The sequence below is a fragment of the Labeo rohita genome, chromosome 7 (assembly GCF_022985175.1).
Source record: "Labeo rohita strain BAU-BD-2019 chromosome 7, IGBB_LRoh.1.0, whole genome shotgun sequence".
In the NCBI taxonomy this organism is placed as follows: domain Eukaryota; kingdom Metazoa; phylum Chordata; class Actinopteri; order Cypriniformes; family Cyprinidae; genus Labeo; species Labeo rohita.
Genome location: NC_066875.1, coordinates 41,804,767 through 41,829,510, shown reverse-complemented (window position 1 = coordinate 41,829,510; position 24,744 = coordinate 41,804,767). Strand labels below are relative to the sequence as shown.

The 24,744-nt window shown below is 34.1% G+C and overlaps 1 protein-coding gene across 5 annotated transcripts in view; it reads left to right on the top strand.

Annotated features, from left to right (window-relative positions):
- The window catches only part of mctp2b (multiple C2 domains, transmembrane 2b), a 29,472-nt gene extending 5,066 nt beyond the window's left edge, over positions 1–24,406 (top strand). Inside the window, exons 2-23 of one of the 5 annotated variants that reach the window (XM_051113832.1) lie at positions 4,668–5,165; positions 6,338–6,400; positions 10,317–10,437; positions 15,003–15,145; positions 15,227–15,303; positions 15,384–15,495; positions 15,580–15,612; positions 16,366–16,533; positions 16,662–16,792; positions 17,929–18,115; positions 18,236–18,329; positions 18,423–18,525; positions 18,972–19,074; positions 19,176–19,277; positions 19,588–19,662; positions 19,758–19,877; positions 20,593–20,706; positions 21,361–21,402; positions 21,491–21,600; positions 22,210–22,319; positions 22,431–22,528; positions 23,510–24,406. In XM_051113832.1, coding sequence (XP_050969789.1) covers positions 4,761–5,165; positions 6,338–6,400; positions 10,317–10,437; positions 15,003–15,145; positions 15,227–15,303; positions 15,384–15,495; positions 15,580–15,612; positions 16,366–16,533; positions 16,662–16,792; positions 17,929–18,115; positions 18,236–18,329; positions 18,423–18,525; positions 18,972–19,074; positions 19,176–19,277; positions 19,588–19,662; positions 19,758–19,877; positions 20,593–20,706; positions 21,361–21,402; positions 21,491–21,600; positions 22,210–22,319; positions 22,431–22,528; positions 23,510–23,578 — 2,580 coding nt within the window. In that variant the 5' untranslated portion in view covers positions 4,668–4,760 and the 3' untranslated portion in view covers positions 23,579–24,406. Of the gene's footprint in view, positions 1–4,667; positions 5,166–5,704; positions 5,874–6,337; positions 6,401–10,313; positions 10,438–15,002; positions 15,146–15,226; positions 15,304–15,383; positions 15,496–15,579; positions 15,613–16,365; positions 16,534–16,661; positions 16,793–17,928; positions 18,116–18,235; positions 18,330–18,422; positions 18,526–18,971; positions 19,075–19,175; positions 19,278–19,587; positions 19,663–19,757; positions 19,878–20,592; positions 20,707–21,360; positions 21,403–21,490; positions 21,601–22,209; positions 22,320–22,430; positions 22,529–23,509 lie in introns of those variants that run through there. The other 4 variants (XM_051113831.1, XM_051113835.1, XM_051113834.1 and 1 more) reach the window with 4 other exon arrangements.
- The last annotated feature ends 338 nt before the right edge of the window (positions 24,407–24,744 follow it).

Below are 24,744 nucleotides of genomic sequence, written 5' to 3'. Positions count from 1 at the left end.
TCACCAGGCAGCAGTTGTGTGACAGACATGATTAAGAATAGAATTTTTATCGCTCAATAATAATATCTCAATGACTCATTGCTTCATTTGCATCCTTCATGTCCGCTCTGAAGTTTAATGCTTCCTTGGGTCAGGTATATTTATATCCCTAACCATATAAGTATGAGTAATAAGTGATGCTTGCCTTAACAAACTCTAGTCTCACCTGTTTCTCACACTAATGTGTGAAAAAACCCTAATGCGTAGCTGTAAAGTCAAATTATGCTGCCACACAAAGACAGTGGGATGAGCTTGTGGCTTGAATTACACCCACAACGTGTTAGGCCTGTTTAAAACAAATGAAAAATGACTTTGGAGAAATCAGGGCTTAGATGACACTGTGGCCTATGAATCATTTATGGAAGCCTCAAACATGTATGTTCTTGATTGATTGTTCTCTCCTCAGCTGAAAAAAGGAAACTGAAGAAATCAATATGTAAGCACAGTAAATGTTTGGTCACTTACAGATGATTAACATATCTGCTACTGTTTTAGATTAGGCTTCCCAATTGTATTTCCAAAATATATTCGTATCTCAAGATGCAGTATTTATATATACTACTGTATTTATGTGAGCATGTGTATGTGTTGAAGTAATATACACTATCAGCCAAAGGTTTTCGAACAGTAAGATTTTTAATGTTTTTTAGGAAGTCTTTTCTGCTCACCAAGCCTGCATTTATTTGATCCAAGTACAGCAAAAACAGTAACATTTTGAAATAGTTTTACTATTTAAAATAAATGCTTTCTATTTAAATATATTTAAAAAATGTAATTTATTCCTGTGATCAAAGGTAAATTTTCAGCATCATTACTCCAGTCTTCGGTGTCACATGATCCCTCAGAAATCATTCTAATTTGCTGTTTACGAAACATTTTTTATTATTATTATCAATATTTACAGTGGTTGAGTAAATTTTTCCAGGATTTTTTGATGAATAGAAAGATCCAAAGATCAGCATTTATCTAAAGTAAAAAATATTTGTAAAATTATACACATTATACACAGAGTCAACATAATAATAATAATAATAATAATAATAAATGTTTTTTAAGCAGCCAATCAGAATATTAAAAATATTTCTGAAGGATCATGTGACTGGAGTAATGATGCTAAAAATTCTGCATTAAAATCACAGGAATAAATTACATTTAAAAAAAATTAAATAGAAATGCTAAATGCTACTGTTTTTGCTGTACTTTGGATCAAATAAATGCAAGTTTGGTGAGCAGAAGATACTTATTTAAAAACAACATTAAAAATTTGACTGTTCAAAAACTTTTGACTGGTAGTGTAATACATTGCATTTTAGAAAAAAAGTACACTCACCAGACACTAACACAAAATGCAAATTCTTCTTTATGGAAATGCTGTTTGCTGATGTCATATCCTGTCATTTACAGTGTAGCATCTGCTCTATGCAATTTAGCTAATGCACAAAGTGAGATTTTCTGTCAGCAATGTGAAACACTTTCAGAAATTGTTTTTTTTATAATTTATTTTAATAGATACTTGGGTAGATGAAGTACTTTTGGAAAGTTATATAATATATTAATGAATAATAACATAATACCTTAAAATATTTTAAATTACTCTACATTTATTATGCATGCAGCTTTAAAGGAGAAGTTCACTTCCAGAATAAAAATTTACAGATAATGTACTAACCCTCTTGTCATCCAAGATGTTTATGTCTTTCTTTCTTTCTTGTTTTTTTGAGGAAAACATTTCAGGATTTCTCGAGTTTGAACTTCCAAAATGAAGCTTAAAAGCAGCTTCAAAGGGCTCTAAACGATCCCAGCCAAGGAAGAAGGGTTATCTAGTGAAACAATTGGTTATTTTCCAAAAAAATGGACAATTTACATACTTTTTAACCTCAAATGCTCGTCCTGTCTAGCTCTGCGTGAACTCGGTGTATTCCGGTTCATGACAGTTAGGGTAGGTCAAAAAACTTCCATCTCATTTTCTTCTCCAACTTCAAAATCGTCCTACATCGCTTCAGAAGTGCCGACCCAGTGTTTACAAAGTAAACGTGCAAAGAATATCAAACGGCCTTTACAACAAAAGGTAAAACAGCGATGTAGGACGCAAATTTTAATTCTGGAAGTGAACTTTTTTTAATGAAATCCTATATTTTTGTATGAATTGAGAGACTACATGAAATATTTGTACTTTTAAAAATGTATTTGCCACACCACAGAAGCTTTTAAAAGCAGCTAGTTAAAAAAAGTTGTTAAAACGTTGATTAAAACCTAAAGAGCCCAAGACCGGTTTCACACTGAACGCGTAAGCAGGACGTAAGCAGCGCGTATAACTTATAATAGCGTATAACTTCGCTATAATATATAAAAATATATGTATTACACATTACCTATAGTCAAAAAGGTAAGCAAATATTTTTTTTGTTTACATATATTAGAAACATTAAATGTACATACATTACCCATCACAAACAACTTAAGGATAATCCATAACTGTCAAAGTTCTTCATAAAAAACGTATTTTAAATGATCAATTTCTCGAAAAGTAAAACAGAAATTACAGTACAGTCACGTACATCATAGATGTCAATAGTATGTGCTATATTGTGTTTACCTATCTATAGTCCTATTGATCTGTTCGCTCGTGGGTCAGCGTAAATTTGTAACAAATAAATGACTTACAATCTACACCAAGAGATACTGCAGCTTCCTCCCATGCTTTTTCCTTCGCCTGCAAGTCTTTATACAGCAAATGTTGAGGATCATAAACGACTGTATGTTTCTCAACTTATACGATGAGACGAGACGTCCATGACATCCATGATGGTCTTCTTGGCAGTTGCACTCTGAAAACTACCCGCCTGTGACACGTGTGTTTGTTTACAAGTGTCATCATGATGACACCTAATCTTATAAATTAAGATTAAATAACTAAAAAAGACTAAAATAAATATAGGCTATATATATAGGCTAATATAATAATTACAATTAATCAGTAACGTCAGAAAAAAAAACTGTATAAATTAATTAAACTTGTTTTGGAAGTTCAGGAAAAAAAATATTTTTTATCTTGTTAATTACATAATACTGTGTTTACAACACGGTAGATTTCATCAGTGTACTTTTTGGGGTAAAACTGCTACTTTTCCCTGTGTATTTTGGCCATAATCAATACATTGCCACTGAAAGCGAGCGTAAGCGGTGCAGCAAAAATAGACTAGGGGCCGAAACGATCACTGCACTGACGTTTCTGCTTTGCTCCTGCTACGCGCTGCCGCAGCCCTGCTTACGTGTGCAGTGTGAAACCGGCGTCACTTCCATTTTTGAACACAGACATAAAAATGCACTATCCAGACTTACATTTTTATAATTCATGAATGAAAACATTTTGTGATATGATTTTGATGTACAATTTCCATGGTAATGCAATGTCTAATTTTTAAAATGCCTTTCAAAGCATGAATTTTGAGATTTTAAGTTTTGCACTGATATATAATTTCTTATGATTTCTAAAGTGTGATAGGGAAAAAGGCAACGAAGAAAGTCTTTTGTGACAAAGGTCAGAACTCCTGTTATGATGTAGATTTTTCAAGTTGCACTCTTGACATATATTAATCTATTACTTTTCCTACATAATTTGTAACACAGAAATATGGTAAAATATCTATTAAGGAGTCTTAGACCTTTCCAACGATGTATAGTTTGTCATGATTAGATTAGGATTTATTTGTAATATGGTGAAGTAAACGTAGGCGTCCCACAGAGGGGACGGTGACAGTTAAAGGGTTAAAGCAAATTTAAAATATAAATAAAGGTGCAGGTAAAAATGTAGAAAATGTTTGCTTTAATGGCAGGTCAAGTTACATAAATGAACATGCAGTTTGACACGTGTCAGTTTATTGACATTGCAGTCTGTTGATATTAACTGTCTTTACAACATCATAGTATTTATGGTCATCTGACACAACAAATTTTCCACAGGTGAAAGTACAATATGATATTTTTCATATTCAGGTGACTAAACCTGCTAATACTAGCAAGTCAGTGCATGCAAGCCTGGAGACATTTTTCTATTTGTTTCGCATGAAATGATTTTCATATAATCAGACTGCTCCCCTTGAACTCAGACTTTAAAGAAGAGACCGATTTAGACAAATAATTTGAATATACTTTTTGCAAACCAATAAACAAGGCAAGGGATGGCTGGATGATTTAGTGACGCCACATGCAAACGAAAAGCAGCATTTTTGTGATTTCATTTATTTGTAATTATGCGCTAATTACGTGCATTAATTCTAAAGTCCTTTTAAAGCAGGTCAGTTATCTCAAAAGCTACTTGGCAAGATTGTCTTTCAATAACATATTTCAAATCAGCAATAAACTAACAGGTCTAACAAGTATAGGTATTATAAATGTAGCTTCATTAGCTCAAATCACTAGACTTTAATTCATGCTGCCACAAATACCAATTCTCCTATTCATTTTTCTGCTTAATACTCTTCACTTTTTGTAGTCATTGTGAAAGTAAAAAGGATCAGTTTTGATTTCATGTTGACTTTAAGCTGTATTTGTGAATGCAGACGCCTGTTTTAATCATGCAATTGCAACATTTGTGTTTAATTTACTTTCTCGTATTGTCCTTGCAGGTCTTGGTCACAAGCCAGCTCTAGTGTGTGAGAGAGAGGCCTTTGCGACCAACTTGCGAAATTCACATAAGCACACACTCCAACGCCCTTCTCATGGAGGACAAAAAGTCTATGATTGGCAATTTGCGCCAGAAAGCCAAACTCTTTCGATACTCGCGGACTGGTAGCGACAAAAACCCCAAAAAGCCGGAGGTGAGAGAAGAGCGCTTGTTGGACCAGCGGATGAACACCTCTAACGCAGACGTCCTGCAGAGGAATCGGCCGTCCTCCCTAAAGAGCTCCGCCCATCATCAGCCAACTGACCTCCGGACGTCCTCCAGCTGCAATAGTAGCCCAACCACCCCCCTCAGGCGAAAGAAAGGGGGAGGCACCGGCCTCGCCGATTCGCTGAACTCGAGCGGCTGGCAGTCGCAGGACTCAGTCACTGATGGCCCATGTGAGGAGCACAACATCTCCAAATCCACAGATGAGATGGATTTGTCAGAGAGCCTAAGTGAGGTAAAATGCGCAAGTCGTTTTGATCTTTCAGTTGGGTTAATCATCAAGGGAGGGAGGGAGGAAGTTTTCTGTGACTCTGCTTTTTATGGGCACCATCTAGCAAGATTGTGTTGCACGCACCTGTTTGCATTTGATCCATTTGGTGAACTTAGTACTTCCTCATGTTCTTTTAATTTTTGATCAACTGCATACATCACACAGATGCTGTTTCTAATGGAATGGGTTGCATTTGAATGCTTTTCTGGTAGGTTTCACTATACTGGCATGCTGTTAATAATTTAATTTAAATGAAACAGTTTTTCACCGTCATCCATTTTGACTACTCCCCTCCAGAGAATAGTGCAAAGCATCATTCTATTGTGAAACCCAGTTCCTCTGAACATGAGCAAGTCATCGCTGCAGGAACTTGTCATAACATTTCAAAGCCCTAGAATGTGGTATTACACATTTAGAGCAGAATGGTGCTTCTCCATTTGTTTAAAATGCAAATGACCGCCCGGGAAGTGTCGTGCTACCTTCACTGTACTGTACGGCACCAAAAATAAAACAAACGGAGATCTTTCATGGTCAGGTGGAGGTAGACGGTTTGTTAGTTAAGTAACGCTGCTTGCTTTTGCATTGCTGATCTTCCACATTTATCTTAGTAGAGTTATTTTATTTTTTGATGCTTGGGTGCTGGATAGTATGCGAGAATATTTGCCTTTACGGGTGAGTCAGCTACTCATTTTTCAGGTTGGTTTGGCTTAAACACAGAATCACCTGATGATGAAAGATTATCTTGGTATTTTCAGTAAAAATGGAAAATTCTACACTTTGCTTTGTTTTTAAAACAAAACAATGTTTAAAAGCTCGTTTACAAGTGTGTGTATGCATTTTGAGGTTTCCTAGCGGTGGAAACTTTAATTCCCCAAGTTCTTTGTGGATGTGGCTTAGCATTCATCTTCCCTGGGGCTAAGGAATTTTTAATAAAGATATTAAGAAAGATGATCGTCAGTGTTATTTTGGAAATATGTGCCTTGAAATTAGAAAATAAAACTGTTTTTGGCTACTAGAGACGGGCTTTGGATAAAATGAGGAAATCTCTTTGCACCATTGGTTTGTGAATTAGTAACTTTTTTGTGTCATATCTAGAAAAGTATTTCATGTTTCCGTTTCTTGTGTTTGGGTAACAGAAGCTGCCTTTCAACAGAAATGGTTCAGATACGTTCTCCATACATGACAACGAGCACAATAATGTAAGTATTAGCATGTTTGGTGTGTGTATGTGTGTTTGTTATTTTGTTGTGTTCAGTTCTACTATGACATGATATCAAAGGACATTCAGTAGGGTGCATGCAGCTGACATTGTACTTAAATGCCCCTGAAATGGATCATACTGTGCGTAATAGTGTTCTTTTCCAAAGCTGTCATTGAAGGCTCAAGGTTTGCTTCCTGACCATGTGAAAGTTAATATAGTGGACTTCAGTGGGAGCCAGTGGGTTGAAGGTCCATGTTTCAGTTTCAATGCAGCTTCAAAGGGCTCTACACGATCCCAGCTGAGAAATAAGGGTCTTATCTATCAAAATGACTTATCTATCAAAATGTATATACTTTTTAACCATAAATGCTCGTCTTGCACTAACTCTGCTTCTGCACATTACATAATCACGTTGGAAAGATCACGCGTGGTTACACTATTACGCACATCTTGTATGTCTGTGTACTTTATTGCTCTGTTGCATTTTCTCCTCCAACTTCAAAATCATCTGACGTCCTTGTTGTACTTTTTTTTTGGCTTGTGTTTGGCTTGCGTTGCATGCTCACTTTGTAAACACTGGGTCAGTACTTCTGCCTATGTCATGCGTGACCTTTCCAACGTGATTATGTAATGCATGAAGTTGAGCTAGTTCAAGACAAGCATTTGTGGTTAGAAAGTATATGCATTTTTATGTTTTATTTTATATTTTATTTTGTTTAAGAAAATGACCAATCGTTCACTAGATAAGACCCTTATTCCTTGGCTGGAATCGTGAAGAAGCTACATTGAAACTGCAGTTTGGACCTTCAACCCGTTAAACCCCACTGAAGTCCACTATATGCAAAAAAAATCCTTGAATTTTTTCCTCAAAATCCTTAATTTCTTTTCGACTGAAAAAATAAAGACATGAACATCTTGGATGACATGGGTGGTGAGTAAATTATTAGGAAGTTTTTATTCTGGAAGTGAACTAATCCTTCAAAGGGGTGGTTGATTGGGTTTTTTCTAGGTTTGATTGTGTTAATGGGGTGCAGTCTAACATGTTAATGCTTTGTTTTTAAAGAAACGCATAATTTTTCACATAATTTTGCATAATTTCTACACCGCTCTGTCCCTTCTCCGATGAACGCTCTGATGATTTGTGAAGCCCCTCCCTCAGAAATATGCAATGGGCTCAGATTGGTTAGCTGGCCAAGTAATGACGACATGGCAACAACTCTTCCTCTTCTTGCCTCACCCTCTTTGTTGACTGTTTCCCCGGGGTGGGTTTATGTTAATGTCTGGTTTTGTGATGTCACCAATCCGGAGAGTCGCTAGTTGTAGTCCCTACGAGCCATTTTTGTAGGCATTAAACTGCCATAAATTTCAAAGACAATATGAAGAGTTCAGATGCAAAAGCCTGTAAAATCATCTGACATATTTCTTTAAAATTAGCATTTCTTTCTGGCTACTTTGTAAGGTTTCTATGTAAATACTGGTACTTCTGATTGGGCTGAGGCTGGAATTTATCGAGTTTAAGGTAAAAGTATTTGATGGACGTATACTATGTGTCAGGAGCATTTACTCAATACCATTATCTCATTTTTGACCGAGATGGCTTTTAGCTGGTTTTGCATCTGAACTCTTCATATCTCTGTTTGCATTGAACTTTCAGCCTCGTGACTATGCAGATATTGTTTATGCTCAAACAGCAACATTACACACTAACTAAAGTTAAAAAAGTGAAATCTATGGAGTGAATTTTGTGCCAATATTCGTTAAACAAATCCAGCATTTTGCAAATAACACAGTCTGCTTTGCAAAAAAACCCTCGACTTTCAAACAAATGCAAAGTGATTTGCAAGTACAAAACTCTATCTGACAGAAAATGCGAGAAAATCTGCCTGTGAGAAAATCTGCCTGCGTGCATTTGTGAGAAAATCAATTCAAGTTTCCTCATAAAAAGGCTCACAGTTGTAACACACAATACATATATTTCTGATAGAGTTTTGTATTTGCAAATCACTTTGTGTTTTTTCTTTGCAAAGCAGATTGTGTGTTTGAATATTGGCACAAAAGTCACTTCATAGTAATCACAATCAACCACCCCTTTAATAGTGTAGAACTATTGTTCTGTGTAAATAAAATACTGCAGTTCTGTTTTAGAATAGCCATGCTGTCAGCAAGCATCAGAATCTAATCATTTAAAATTCAGCTTTGCCATCACAGGAATAAATTACATTTTAATATATAGTGACATAGAAAACAATTATTTTAAATTGTAATAATATTTCACAATATTGCTGTTTTTTGCATTCTTGATCAAATAAATGCAGCCTTTGTGAGCATAAGACACTTTTAAAAACCTACAAAATCTTACCAACCCCAAACTTTTGAATGGTAGTATAAGAAAGAACCCAATCGAAATTCATATGCAAATATCACACTGACTTATTCATCATATTTTATGATGAATAATGAATAATAATACTGTCACTGTTAGTCAGTGAGAGAAAGTTCTAAAAAATGATGGAGTAGCAAAAAAGAAGTGACTTCTAAGAACTGTAAAACAAAGCTTATATTTGAGTTGGTGTAACTAGTCACCACTTCTGTACTACTTTTTTTAAACTATTTTTAATCCCCTTTTAGTTTTTTCAGTTCACTAAACAGTCAAATTGATTTCATAAATTACAAAACAGACAAAAATGTTGCTTAAAATGGTTTTTATTATAGCATACTGGTTTTGTGACATCACCAATCCAGGAAGTCGCTAGTTGTAGTCCCTACGAGCCGTTTTTGTAGGCATTAAACTGCCATAAATTTGAAAGACAATTTGTCCGTTTGCATTGAACTTTCAGCCTCGTAACGTTGCAGATATTGTTTCTGCTTAAACAGCAACATTACACACTAACTAAAGTTGAAAAAAGTGAAATCCCAATCAACCACCCCTTTAATACTGTAGAACTATTGTTCTGTGTAAATAAAATGCTGCAGTACTGATTTATGATAGCCATGCTGTCAGCAAGCATCAGAATTTAGTAGGAAACTACTGGTTTGCAAATCAGTGTATGCTGCTTTTCAAATGTTTGGGGTCAGTAAGTTTTCTTTAAAAAAGGGAAATTTTTATTGACCAAGGACATATTAAATTGATCAGAAGTGGCAGTAAAGACATTTATAATGTTACAAATGATTTCTAATTAAAACAAATGCTATTTTTTTTCTATTCATCAAAGTATGCTGAAAAAAAAAACAGTGATTAGCTTATGAGAAATGCCCACTGAATGGTTTCTAAAGGATTTTTGTGAAAATCATCTGAAAATTCAGCTTTGCCATCACAGGAATAATTTACATTTTAATATATACTGACGTAGAAAACAGTTATTTTAAATTGTAATAATATTTCACAATATTACTGTTTTTATTGCATTCTTGATCAAATAAATGCAGCCTTGGTGAGCATAAGAGACTTTCAAAAAGCTACAAAATCTTACCAACCCCAAACTTTTGAATGGTAGTATAAGAAAGAACCTAATCGAAATTCATATGCAACTATCACACTGATTTATTAATCATAGATTATGATAAATAATGAATAATAATACTGTCAGTGTTAGTCAGTGGGAGAAAGTTCTAAAAAATGATGAAGTAGCAAAAAAGAAGTGACTTCTAAGAACTGTAAAACAAAGCTTATATTTGAGTTAGTGTAACTAGTCACCACTTCTGTATTTTCTTTTTACTATTTTTAATCACCTTTCAGTTTTTTCAGTTCACTAAAGAGTCAAATTGAATTCATAAATGACCAAAATGTTGCTTAAAATGCTTTTAATTATAACATACTGCAATCGCTGCCCGACTCAATACATCACCCAGATATGGTCTCCAAATGACTCATATGAAAGCTTGTTGCATGCTTCTCTCATAAATTTTTTCAGCAGATTCTGGACATGAAGACAGAATCCACTGGAGTGAATGAGCATCAGAAGGAAGCTCATAAAACGTATCTGCTCACTATATGCCTGAAGGAGGGACGCAGACTGGTCATTAGAGACCGCTGTGGTGAGTATCAGATATCTGTATATAAACACAACACACCCAGAAACACCACACACATCCTACATTTTCATAACAATCAGTGGTTTTTGTATACGTGCTTTATTTGTTAAAGGCGCACCCATCAGCGGAAATTACCACAGTCCAGCAAAATGTGACTGTAGTGCAGATGCATAAACCTGATGGGTGTTGTTTCCAATTCCAAATTTCTTCCTTCCGGTGTTTACCCTGTAGAAACAAATGTAAATAAGCTTTAAAAACATTGCTCTGTTTGTTTGGATGGTCTAACATGTCTACTACTGAACTAACCAATAGTGTGACTTTAGGGCAGGGCTATTACTAATAACTTATTTAGCAGGGACTTATTTGTTGAGGTTAGAAACTTAATTTTCAAATCATTGTTTTTGCAGTAACAGTAGTGGCATAGAAATTATATACTTCAGCTTAATTTTTCATTTAAATAAAAAAATGATAGGGATAGTGAAAGTGTGAACGCAAGCAGACCTTAACTACTAGACCTTAAAAGAACTTAATCACTCTTTGATCACTAATTTTTGCTTTAGTTCACTGCATTATCACCAGAACGTGTGCATTTCTTTCATATTTGAGCCATCATTCCTCCAAGCACATTCAAACCTGTCTGATGCCACACCTGCGTAGATGCAGGACACACCTTGAACTTTCAAAGCGCATTATTGACTTTACTGGCACATGAGGCACTTGCATAAGACATGTAAAAACATAGACAGGTGGAGACTAGGATATGCATTGGTATACTTCCTCTTCCCGAGTTCATTTACAGCTGTTATTATGTCTGTATTGCGTCATTGCTACGTGGCTCGTTGAACAAGCTCCTTTCCTGTTTATAAGACTGTGTGCTTTGCTGTAATTTCATGATTAGTGGTCGTGGGCCTGTTAAGCTTTTTCAGAGCTCTTCTGTTGCCATGTTTTCTCAGAAAGCTGTGAATCTTAATTGATCCTCCTGTTGGACAAATTAGGATACTGTTAGTGAACTTTTTATTCTCTGCGTTTATTGACTGTTTTCACAGGTGTGTCTGTTATATAATAGATCAGCTTGAGATTTTACAGTCAGTATTTGCATGTTAGAGTCAGTGTTTGTGAATGATATGTTCACATATCAAATTGCTGTGTTTAAAGTCAACACAAATTGCTGATTGCGACTCATTTTACTTTTGTAAAGAATATCGTTAAACAGGATATTCAAATATACACTACCGTTCAAAGGTTTGGTTTGTGGGATGTGTTTCTCTCACCAAGGCTGAATTTGTTTGATCAAAAATACAAAAAAACAACAGTATCGTGTAATGTTATTACAATTTAAAATAACTTAAATGATAAATGATTAATTGAGTTTGCCTAATACATGTGCATGTACTGTGTGTAATTATTATGTATATATAAATACAAGCACATTCATGTATATATTTAAGAAATATTTACAAGTATTATAATTTTTATAGAATTTATGTTATATATAAATAAAACTATTTTGTACATAACATATTTCTCTTAAATATATACATTCATTTGTGTGTATTTATACATACGTATACATAATAATTACACACAGTACACACGCATGTATTAGGCAAACTCAAGCGTTTATTTTGAATGTGATAAATCGCGATTAATCTTTTGACAGCGCTACTTTTAATATATTTTTTAAAATGTGATTTATGTGATCCAAAGCTGAATTTCCAGCAGCCTGTAATAAATAAAATTTGATTTCGGATTAGTAAGCATTGATTCAAACACAGTTAGACTAAGTACATGTATAAAATGGGGTCAGTTGCTTTTAAATAGAGTGATAGTTCAGCAAAAAATGAAAACTCTCATTATTTATTCCCTTTCAAGTTATTCCAAACCTGTATATGTTTATTTCTTTTGCTGATCACACCAGAAAATATTTTAAAGAACAGAACTCGTACAAGTTTGGTATAACTAAAGACTGATTGTAAATAAACACTGCACTTTCATTTTTGGGTGCACTATCCCTTTAAATTGTGGTGGACGAGAGAATAACTGATGACTTGTTCACACTTACTACATGCCGCCATCTATTGGTGCAACAGGGTTATTTTCTAAACCGTAGTGAGCAAGGCAGGTTGCTTTGTATCACCTTTGCAGCTGTACTAAAGGCCCTATTTATATCCATCATTTTTATAGCTGTTAACCATACCAAAAGTAGTAACATGTTCTAGGTTTTCTTTCTCTGTCAAAATGCTAGTCTTCTCCGGAAGCTGCCTGGTTTTGCCTCATGCACTGATGTTGCATTCAAGTATTAACCACATCCTTGTCAAAGGCAAACCCACACACATGACTAAACTAACTGACTTTACTAAACATGTCATCTGATTGAAGGGAAACTGATAGGGACTGCACTTGTTTGTGTCACATATACATAGTTTACTGAAAGTTTATGAAAGTCATAAAGGAATACCTTAGGTTATACAAATTACTATGTCTGAATTGTCAAATATTTAAAAAACTTGTTCAATTACAGTTCCATATGCTTTTGACACATTTTGATTGATAACTCAAGTGTCAATGGTAGTAAATGTCATGTGTGAAATGTAATATGATACTTGAATACACATGAGGATAGGCGTTTATGAATGTTTTCGAACATTTTTAACACTGGTAAGATGCATTTTAGTATGCAGTTTGACTTTTCCTTTGGGGTTATTCCTTTTGACATTTCAAGCTGAACTAACCTGTTGTGCCACAAAAGGTCATATTGATTTTTCTTAAGACATGTGACATACCATATTATGAGGGTCTACAGGGGTCCTTTCTGTGATGTCATTTCCTGCTCTATGGTTTTGTGGTCATGTAACAAAATGACCTGTATCTTGGTTATCACATACTGACTTAGTCTGATGCACAATTTTGTTAAAATAACAGTAATATTTCAAAGCAAAACCACAAAGAAGGAATAAAAGTAAATATATATATGCGTCCCTAAGAAATAATCAAACATAGATTTAATATAGCAACAAATAAATGTGCATATGCTTTCATCAATATTACATCAAAAAATCTATTAGATATTATTTTAAATAATTTAAATAGCATTTATGCTGGTAAGGGTAAGGTTTTTGGCCTGTCCCTCAGATTTTTCTTTTTCAGCAGGACTTTTAATTTGCACAATGAATTACCCTCATCCAAAAACCTTTGTAAAATAATGTACGTTCAAGTGACATAATTTCTAGGAGGCTGCATCATCTGTCAAACAGGATTCCAACACTTAAAGGGGTCATCGGATGCTAAGTTCACTTTTACATGTTGTTTGAACATTAATGTGTGTTGGCAGTGTATGTACAAATCTACCCTATAATGATAAAAATCCATGCAGTGGTTTTTAATTAATCTGTAAAAATAATATTCCCTTTTTCAAATCGAGCCATTCTCAGATGCCTGTCGTTGTGGCGTCGCACCGACAGAGGCCGCTCCCACGATAGTTTGAGTTGCGATTTTTCTAGGCTGATATGGCTAGGAACTATACTCTCATTCCAGCGTAATAATCAAGGAACTTTGCTACCGTTTGCTACCATGGGTGCAGCAGGGGCATTGATATTGCGCAGCGCCTGAAAGTGACCGGCACTAAGTTTGTGTTGGAGTTGGAAAATGAGCCTATTTTCAAAAAAAGTGGAGTGTTCCTAATACCGTCAAACAGTATTGTGAAATATTAACTTACTATTAAAAATTGCTGTTTTCTGGTTTAATATATTTTAAAATGTAATTTTATTCCTGTGATGCAACACTGAATTTTTAGCATCATTACGCCAGTCTTTAGTGTCACATGATCCTTCAGAAATCATTCTGATATGCTGTTTTGCTACTCAAGGAACATTTCTTATTATTCACAGTCAAAAAAAGGCTGTGCTATTAAATATTTTTGTGGAAAATATTTATTTATTCCAGAATACATTTTTTTTTTTCTATTGGTTACACTATATTTTGATGGTCCACTTTAGACATGATACTAACTATAAGTAACTTTGCAACTACATGTCAACTAATTCTCATTCATTTCTCACAGCAGACTGTTAGATTAGGTTTAGGGTTAGTAGAATAAGTTGACATATACTTGCAACGTTTCTTATAGTCAGTATGTTGTATGTTGTGGACCCATCAAAATAAAGTGTTAGAAGATATTAAGCAGACAGTCTACTAATACTGTAATGACTGCTACTTGACATATAGTTGCAAAGTTACTTACTGTTAGTAGAATGTCTGAAGTGGACTATCAAAATAAAGTGTCTTTACTGTCACATTTAACAAATTTGATGCATACTTTCTGAAAAAAGTACTAATTAAAAAAAGACCCCAAACTTTTAAACTGTAGTGCTTTTTATTATAGCAGAGATATATTTTTTTATGTAGTTTTATATATATACATACATATATATAATGCTTAAATTGCATTGCATTTTCATTTAATTCTAGATTCGAAAATTAAAATAAGCCCGTAATACATGTAAGGACTATAGCTAAGAAATATTTAACCAAATTTGCAGATGGTCCATAAAATTCTCCTCTCTCCATAGGCACAAGTGATCCATATGTGAAATTCAAACTGGACGGGAAGACCTTGTACAAAAGTAAAGTGGTGTATAAGAATCTTAACCCCGTCTGGAATGAGACGTTCTCCTTCCCGATCCGCAACCTGGACCAGAAACTCTTCATCAAGGTACGCATTCATTTTGCTGTGGCATCATTATGCCAAGACACCTACAGGTACATTAAGCAGTCCCATCCATCCATTATTCAGGTTTATGATCGAGATCTGACAACGGATGACTTCATGGGCTCCTGCGGTATTGAGCTGAATAAACTGGAACTTGAGAAGTAGGTTAATCTGAAGTGTTTGTATTGAAGGTCAAACCAGAAGGGTGGTTTCTGATGCTTTTGTTCTGTCTGCTGTGCAGGAGCAGCGAGATGGTGCTTCCACTGGACGACCCCAACAGCCTGGAGGACGATATGGGTGTCATAGTCATCGATATCTGCTTGTCTGTGAGGGACGGCAAAAACAAAAAACAAGTAAGCAACTTAGGCAAGCTAACTAACGCTGCTAACTAAATGTTTGCTAAATATATATTCACATTATTTGTTTTTATTGTGAAGAGATGGGCCCAAAGGAAAAAAAGGAGCCTCTCGGTGAGATGGATTAGTTTTAAATTACCTCTAATCGTTCACTAATTGTTTTTTGATTCTAGCGTGGTTGTGTCAGCGCTTTCTCCTGAATTCATCCAAATACTTCCTGTAATATTATATTCAAAGCAAATGATTCTGCAAACAATGATCCTGCTGTTTGATTTGGGGCCAGTCTGTATTTTAATCTGCATGCAAAATAACACAATGAAGATTAAAACTAACCAAACTCACATCCAATATAACAGTCGTTCTCAACTTTTTTTGCACATCAAATGTCAACCCAAATATATTTAAATTTTGATGGTTTCCTGCTCTCGGAAGCCAATAATTCACCACAGAAAGTATGCTGTGGTTGGCACAAACCATGTTTATCCTCAATGCAGGCAACTTGTAATTATTGTTGTGAGTCTGGGTCATGCCTTTTTATGTCTTGCATAATTTCTTTCATGGTTTTTGAGAATGAGGCCATGCCGCACAACCTGTCCATGCTTGCATCAGCCTAATTTGACTAGCTTTTACCAAGCGACAGAAATGAAGGATATAAAAACTGGGTTGATAAGTATATTTATTTAGGCAAATTAACTGTGCATGATTATATCATGCATTTTATGATTTGCATTTACAATTATTTTTCCCTGCTGTCTGAACAAACCTGAAAACCTACTGGTAGTTGAGAACCACTGCTATATAACATCCAGAAACTTGCACAAGCACAAGTTCTCAATATCTCATTGTAATATTTTTATCGATCCTCAGGGAACTACAACAGAGCATAATAAACGTCTCACGGAGTCTATGAAGAAGAGTCAACTCTGGACTGGCGTGTTTACCATCACTTTGGTGGAGGGGCGGGACTTACCACTGGACGTACAGGGGGACGTGTTTGTTCGCTTTAAACTGGGAGATCAGAAATATAAAAGCAAGGTATTTACAGAAGCATCAGGACGACCTGTTTAGCTGTTTCCTAAAAGTCTTTGAATTTCAAGATTAAATAGGAGTAGCAATGCAGCTTTTCTGACATAATGGCTATACGTTTGTCTTCATCTTCACAGAGTCAAGTGAAGAAGGTCTACACACAGTGGAGAGAAAGATTTGACTTTAACCAGTTTCCTGATGCGTCCAGCATTTTAGAGATTGAGGTGGTGGGAAAAGAGGGGAGGAGATGTGAAGAATGTTATGGACAGTGAGTTTAAAGTTTCTGAATGACTTCAAGAAATGTTTATTAGAAGTTAAGCTTTATTTCACAAGCTGGCATAGTTAATAAATTACAATCAATTACATCTAAAAAAATATTTGGTTTTTATATTAATCCAAATGTTGTTTACTTCACAGTTTACATTAGAGCACTGGAAGTGGAAGCATGCCAATGCATACTAAGATGCTATACTAAAGTATATACCTTGTCTTTCCAAAGCTATACAGTATCTAATATTTCAGCTCCTGCCATGACTATATATATATTTTTTTTTACATTCTAAATATGACTATAGGAAATATTCCAATAATGCACAAGTGATATTTATCCTTAAGACCTTTTTTAAAGAAAGAAATTAATTGTTTTTGTTCAGCAAAGGAGGCATTAAATTAATAAAAAGTGACATATAAAGACACATAAAGACTATATTACAAAAATAAATGAAATAATAAAAAATATAGTAAATAATAAAAAAATTAAATAAACATTGTTCTTTTGAACTTATAACTAAAAAAAAAAAAAAAAAGTATGTAAAAATTCTTAAATCAAGAAGGTTTTTTACTTGAAATAAGATTATTTTGCTTACCCCATTGGCAGATTATTTTACTTGTTATTTTACAAAACTTCACTTAATTTTAATTTCAAATAGCCTACAAGACTGATTATATAAAAGTCTTGTTCACAGTTATTCAGTATGGGTTGTATGGACTTATTTTCCCAAAACTTACAAACCATGCATAATCTTTTTTTCTAAAAAATGCAAACGTGTACATCCAGTTTGCTCACATATTATTGTAGCACAGCTTGGGCTGAATGCGAAAAAATGTACACGTTGGCCAATAGCATGTTGTATGTAATATGTAAGTAGCTAAAATAAGCAGAAATGTCAGGACATGTTGAAACATCTAAAGGGCCCCAAAATCACCTCAGACCCCAGAGGGTTAATGTAGCTGAAATACAAAAACATGTTTGCTTATAAACATTCAGAGTGTGTAAACCTTATTTTTTTCTTTAACCTAGAACATTCAACTCAAAAGACTTTCTCATGGAAAGAATTTCCTGCTTGTAAGCATGTCTTGCTGGTTTTGTGTTTAAGACCTGGTGTGACTGTGTGCACATTGCAGGTGTGAGATCGACTTGTCCGGGTTGCCGTTGAATGAATCAACACTGTTTACACGTGAGCTGGACCCAGGGCGAGGCAGAGTAGTGTTTCTCGTCACTCCCACTCCCTGCACAGGAGCTTCCATTACGGATCTTGTTGCTCCTCCACTGGAAGAGCCTCATGAGAGAGACAATATGCTGGTTAAATATGTATGTTAAACCGATTACCTCACTGCATTACATCCGTATGCATGTTACAAAGGGTATACTGCATACTATGATATTTAAAAAAAAAAAAAAAAAAAAATCTCTCCTTTTTTATCTTGGCAGAGTGTCAGGAACTCCCTGAAAGATTTGAGAGATGTTGGTTTTCTTCAGGTTAAAGTAATTAGGGCCACTGACCTCTTGGCTGCTGATCTAAATGGTATTATTTATTATTTGTTGATTACACAAAAAGTCATCAGCAAGGGTGCGAGTATCAACAACCACATTCATGGGATCTTCTGTGTATTTTTAGGAAAGAGTGACCCATTTTGTGTCCTGGAATTGGGAAACAACCGACTGCAGACCCACACCATATACAAAACCCTCAACCCTGAGTGGAATAAAGTCTTCACTTTGTCAGTATCACAATAACTTTATTAATGTACTCCATAATGTTCAAAACTTTAGACTTTTTTTCAAAGAATTTTATATATATATATATATATATATATATATACAGCAACAATTGTGAAAATTAAAATGAACAAATTAGTATATTAGAATGATTTCTGAAGGATCATGTGACACTGAAAACTGGAGTAATGATGCTTTGAATCACAGGAATAAATTACATTTTAAGATATATTAAAATAGAAAACAATTATTTCAAATTGTAATAATATTTCACAATATTACTAATTTTATTGTGTTTTTGACCAAATAAATTCAGCTTTGATGAGCATTAGAGACTTTCAAAAACATTAAAAAATCTTACAGCCTCCAAGCTCTTGAACAGTTATCAGTGTCAGCTCTGTATTTATAATCAATAGTTGATATTTATTCCATTTATCTTTATGACCAGCCCAGTAAAAGACATTCATGAGGTTCTGGAAGTGACTGTGTTTGATGAGGATGGAGACAAAGCCCCAGATTTCTTGGGGAAGGTGGCTCTTCCTTTACTCTCTGTAAGTGCAGAACGTTGACATAATTTGAGAAACAACTTAATTGAATTGCAATTGATATATTAATATGTTTGAATTTTGTTTAATGTTACTTGTTGCAACAGATACGTAACGGTCATCAGGTTGCTTGCCCTTTAAGGAAAGAGAATTTGGGAGGACTGTCTAAAGGAACCATAGTACTGGAGCTGGAAGTCATTTACAATTCTGTGAGTCTTGACTGATAACAACAAAAAGATTACGCCTTTATTCAATAGTTCAGCCAAGTCAAGTGCTTTGAAAACAGCTTCACATTCACATGCATAAATAAATGTCATATAAAAAATTGAAAAATTCATCGGTTATGAATCAAATACAATTTCAGGTATAAAGCAGCTCTACATAAGATAATAGTGTTATTATTAAGCTCAAAAGTACTGATCTCAGATGCATTTTCAGCACCTGTGTATAAAGTATCTGTAAAATATTTCATATGCTCAAATTCTGGATATATAATTGTTTGTTCATTGCCTTGGCCAGATCAAAGCAAGCATCAGGACCTTTACACCTAAAGAACAGAAGTTTCTGGAGGACAATGCCAAGTTTTCTAAGAAGGTATGACTTTATGAACTATTATAGTATCAATATAGTATGAGTTTTTCAGTTGTGTCATTAGGAAAAGTATGAGCTAACTACGTAACGGCCAACAGGTTCTCTCCAGGAATATTCTTCGTGTGAGGAACCTTTATCGGGCCGTGTGCCACGTCAACCAGTTCATCAAGAGCTGTTTTCAGTGGGAAAGTATGCAAAGGAGCATCATAGCATTTCTGGTGATTCTTTGTTTCATCAATCTCATTTATTCATGATTGTTTAATTTAATTGTTGTGGTTAAATATAATTTAGAAATAAATATAAATGCTGGGTTACTTTTTAACCACCTTTTTCTTCAGTGCGTAAGTAAGCTTATAAAGGAGTTTGTAAAGTCTCATTCTATAAAAGCCAAATATTTGTTGAATTGTAATTGTAATTGTAGTTCCTGTTCATTAGCCGCTATAGGGAAATAACGAGAAGAATAATAACATAGTAAACAGTAAAACTGTTTGCACTACATACCAGTGTGTTCATAATTAACATAATGCATTAAAATAATATGGTGAGACACACCAATATGCAATATCAAGCAGCAAAACAAGCTGTTTTGTAGAGCTAAAAATAGCTGGACACGGATGAGAAGCCAAACCTATAAAATTTACAAATGGCTGCACCCACTCTTATGGGAAAAAAACCATTGTATTTACTATATTCAAATACTCTGGTATTTGAGTGTTTGTAAAAGGTTGGCCTATTTCAAAGAACTCAACTGTAGTTTAAACTACTTTATAGTACTTTTTTGTTATCTAGTGAAACATTTTTTGCTCATTTTATAGTTAATCATGTAAATTTAGTCACATTCACATTCATGAACTGTTAAGACTTATATAATATGTGACCCTTCATTAGTCTCAGCCTTTATGAAGCCTAAATCCTGCATGTGTTTCTTTTCAGGTGTTTGTTCTTACAGTGTGGTACTGGGATTTCTACATGCTGCCCATGTTCTTGGTCCTTCTCATCATATGGAACTATCTCCAGATCGCCTCTGAGAGAGTCACCAGAGACTTGGTGGGTGATTTTTTTTTTTTTTTTTTTTTTTTGGATAAATTGCACATTGCAATAAAACTCCAAATATCCAAATTGTGGTGCCTTTTATTGCAGAATATCAACCAGAGTAAGGATCTAGTTTAGCATTGTTTTAGTGATTTGATACTGCTGATTTAATATGTGACTTGGACCACAAACCAGGGTCATTTTATTTTTTTAATTGAGATTTATACATCAGCTAAATAAATAAGCTTTCCATTGTACGTTTGATGTACGGTTTGTTAGGACAGTATTGGGCCAAGATACAACTATTTGAAAATCTGGAATCTGAGGGTGCAAAAAAAGTCAAAATATTGAGAAAATCGCCTTTAAAATTGTCCAAATGAAGTTCTTAGCAATGCATATTACTAATCAAAAATTAAGTTTTGATTTATTTACGGTAGGAAATTTACTAAATATCTTTATGGAACATCCTAATGATTTTGGCATAAAAGAAAAATCAATCATTTTGACCTAAACACTGTTTTTTTGGCTGTTGCTACAAATATACCAGTGCTACTTATGACTGGTTTTGTGATCCTGGGTCACGTAGGTATTATCTCAGATATAATTTAATGACATTAAGACTTTAACTTTCATTTTAAAGTGTTTAAAAATAAAGCTTTTCCTTTGTAGGACACCATGGAGTTGTATGAAGAGGAAGATGAAGATGAAAAGGTATAATAATTTCCTGTTCAGAAAATGATTAGAGTAAATAAGCATGACGTTTTACGCTCTTGGTCTTTTGAAATGTTTCTTCCTGTAGGAATCTGAAAAAAAAGGTCTGATGGAGAAAATTCACATGGTTCAAGAGATTGTCATTACGGTCCAGAACCTTCTGGAGGAGATTGCATGCTTTGGTGAAAGAATAAAGAAGTAGGTGTGGTTTTCACCCCTTCATTTAAGATGTAAAGGTATTGTCTCTTTACATACAGTTTGTAAATTTGTAATGAAAATTAAGGGAATAAAGGTAATTGCATAATATATACCACAATTGAAATGTTTGGAGTTGATAAGATTTTAAATGAAATTAAATTACATTAAATTAAATATTATTATTATTATTATTATTACTATTATTATTATTATTGCCAATGTTAAAAACAATGCTTCTTAAAATGATGGATTGTGACTGAAACAAATTAAGACTGTACATTTATTAAGACTGTACAAATTGTACATTATCTACTAGCAAGGCTGTCTGTATTTTGAAACTAAACCAAAGGGGAACTTCAACTTCTGTTAAACAAAGCATGCACAACTATTGTTCAACAACAATAATCAGAAGAGGCAAATATTAACCACTATTGCTAGTCAGTAAGCTAACATTCAGACAGTACAAATATTCAAATGAATACATGCACATTAGCATTGATACACCATATTTAAGGGAATAAACTCTTATGGCAAGATGACAACACTAAACAGGCTATAAAATCATGGTACTCATTGTAAAACGGCAACGTTTTTGTTTTTTCTCCCTAGTACGTTCAACTGGTCAGTGCCGTTCTTGTCTAATCTGGCCTTCCTGGTTCTCATCATAGCTACAGTGATCACTTACTTTATTCCAGTACGCTACATTATTTTATTATGGGGTAAGATAACAGCTCTTTTACTCCCTAACAATGGAATTTGTTTTTAGCAGCAAGTTCCTTGAAGTTCTGAGTTTTCACTAGCGACTGGTCATAATTGTGTTCATTTTTTAGGTATACATAAATTCACAAAGAAACTGCGTAATCCATATGCCATTGAAAACAATGAGGTGATGGATTTCCTCTCCAGAGTGCCTTCAGATGTCCAAATGGTAATTACCACACAGTTTGATTTAAGAATATATATTTATAGTGTCAGTTCAGGGGTTGTGTCCGTGTTTAAATTCCTTGTTTTATTGTTGTGATTATTATTTTATGATTATTTTACTTCCTTTTATGTAAAGCACTTTGAATTACCATTTTGTGTGAAATGTGCTATATAAATAAACTTGCCTTGCCTAATAATTTAGAAATTAGGCTATTGGCTAAAAATGTACAGTTAAGCTCAAAAGTTTACATACAATTTGCAGAATCGGCAAAATGTTAATTATTGTACCAAAATAAGAGGGATCATGCAAAATGCATGTTATTTTTTAGTACTGACCTAAATAAGATATTTCACATAAAAAATTCCATATAGTCCACAAGAGAAAATATTAGTTGAATTTATAAAAAGTTTTCATACACTTGATTCTTAATACTGTTGTTTTTTTGTTTAGTCATTTTTAGTTGTTCATGAGTCCCTTGTTTGTCCTATACGTAAACGTCTATTATATGAAATATCTTATTCAGATCACTACTAAATAAAAATAACATGCATTTTGTATGATCCCTCTTATTTTGGTAAAATAATTAACATTTTGCAGATTCTACAAGGTGTATGTAAACTTTTGACCTCAACTGTATACAGTCTTTTCCATTTAAATAGAATTTACTAAAGTATATCAATATAATTTATAATATACAATGCAAACAATTTGTCAGTTTAAAATTATATTGTACACATAAACAATTGAAGTCCTTTTATTCAACATTCTAATATTCAATACAATAACGAACATTTCTCTTATATACCTCAGACTTTGCATTGCGGTTGTTTAAGAAGTGGAATAAGAATATAGAATGAGAAATTTAACAAAAAATGTTATTACTCAGTGCAAAATTCATTTCAAATGTCTGAAATCTGACTGAATGCTTCATTTGCTTATTTGTCTGGAAGCTTCTCATGTCTTGAATTCTCCTTGTTTATTCAGGCACAGTACACTGAACTAAGTAGCTGTAGTTTCCACAGTCCTTACAGGAGAAGAAAAGCATCTCCTTAGACACTAAAATGAGAAACGCTGGTCTCCTGAGAACATTCTGTGTGAAGAGCCTTTGAAGGTGCCAGAACTCGACGGCCAGGGAATGATTTCAGCATGTATTTAAAAATGTGAATTGCAGTTGATCTGCTTATTTTATTTGAGCGAACTGAAATCACTCCCATCACATGGTTCAGTGTTTACTGCTGGGTCGTGCTGAAGCACCGTGGGTAATAACACAGACACACATTAACACTCACAGCAGCAGCTCTGCTGTATTTAAGAAAGAAGAAATGTGACTAGATAACTGAATGGTTAAAGTATAGATTATACCACACTGGGCCTTAAACATCCATGCATAGATGCAGTGCCTGAATGATACATCATGTACAGTAAGAGTGCAATACAGTGTAATGCTTTGCTATTTTATACTTGAAGCATTTCTTTATTTTGTCTTGTCTGACTTGTATATTTTATAAAGGAGTTTGTAAAGTCTCATTCTATAAAAGCCAAATGTTTGTTGAATTGTATTGAACTTTGTAACATAAGATTTCCATATGTGGTTTAGTTTTAGTTATATTTTTGTACATACATTGTTTTTAAGTCTTTTAAATCTATTGTTTACTTTTTAGTTATTGTAGAGAAAAATCACTGCATGAAATTGAATACATTTTAATGTGCCTTTGACAAACTCCAGGTGTAAAAAAAGAAATATTTTAACTACATTCTCCTCTTAAAGTTTTCTTTTTTGTGCAATATAAGGTTGTAGAGTATTTTTGTATTCTTTAATATGTTGAGAATATGCATTTCCGTTTTGTATCATAGTTATTCCACAGTAAAGATTGGATGACAGCCATGTGTTGTGTACTTACCACAAGATCTTATATTACAGAATAAGCACGGTCAGTGTTAAAACAATTAATTAAATGCAAATCCGTAAGGAATAATGTAGAGAAAGCACTATAACCCTTCAGATTCCTTACACAATAGTTGCATGAGAATATTCAGCCACATAGTGGCAGTGTTTTCCTTTAATGGGATTTCATCGTGCAGTTCATCCATATAAGAACTGATCTGTCTAGCTATTCAAGAAAAACAAAGCAATAGTTCATACAGTGCTGATTCTGAAAGGACATACTTTTGCAGGCCAAAACCCAGAAATGCTGGAACTTCTGGTTCCATTGTCCCAA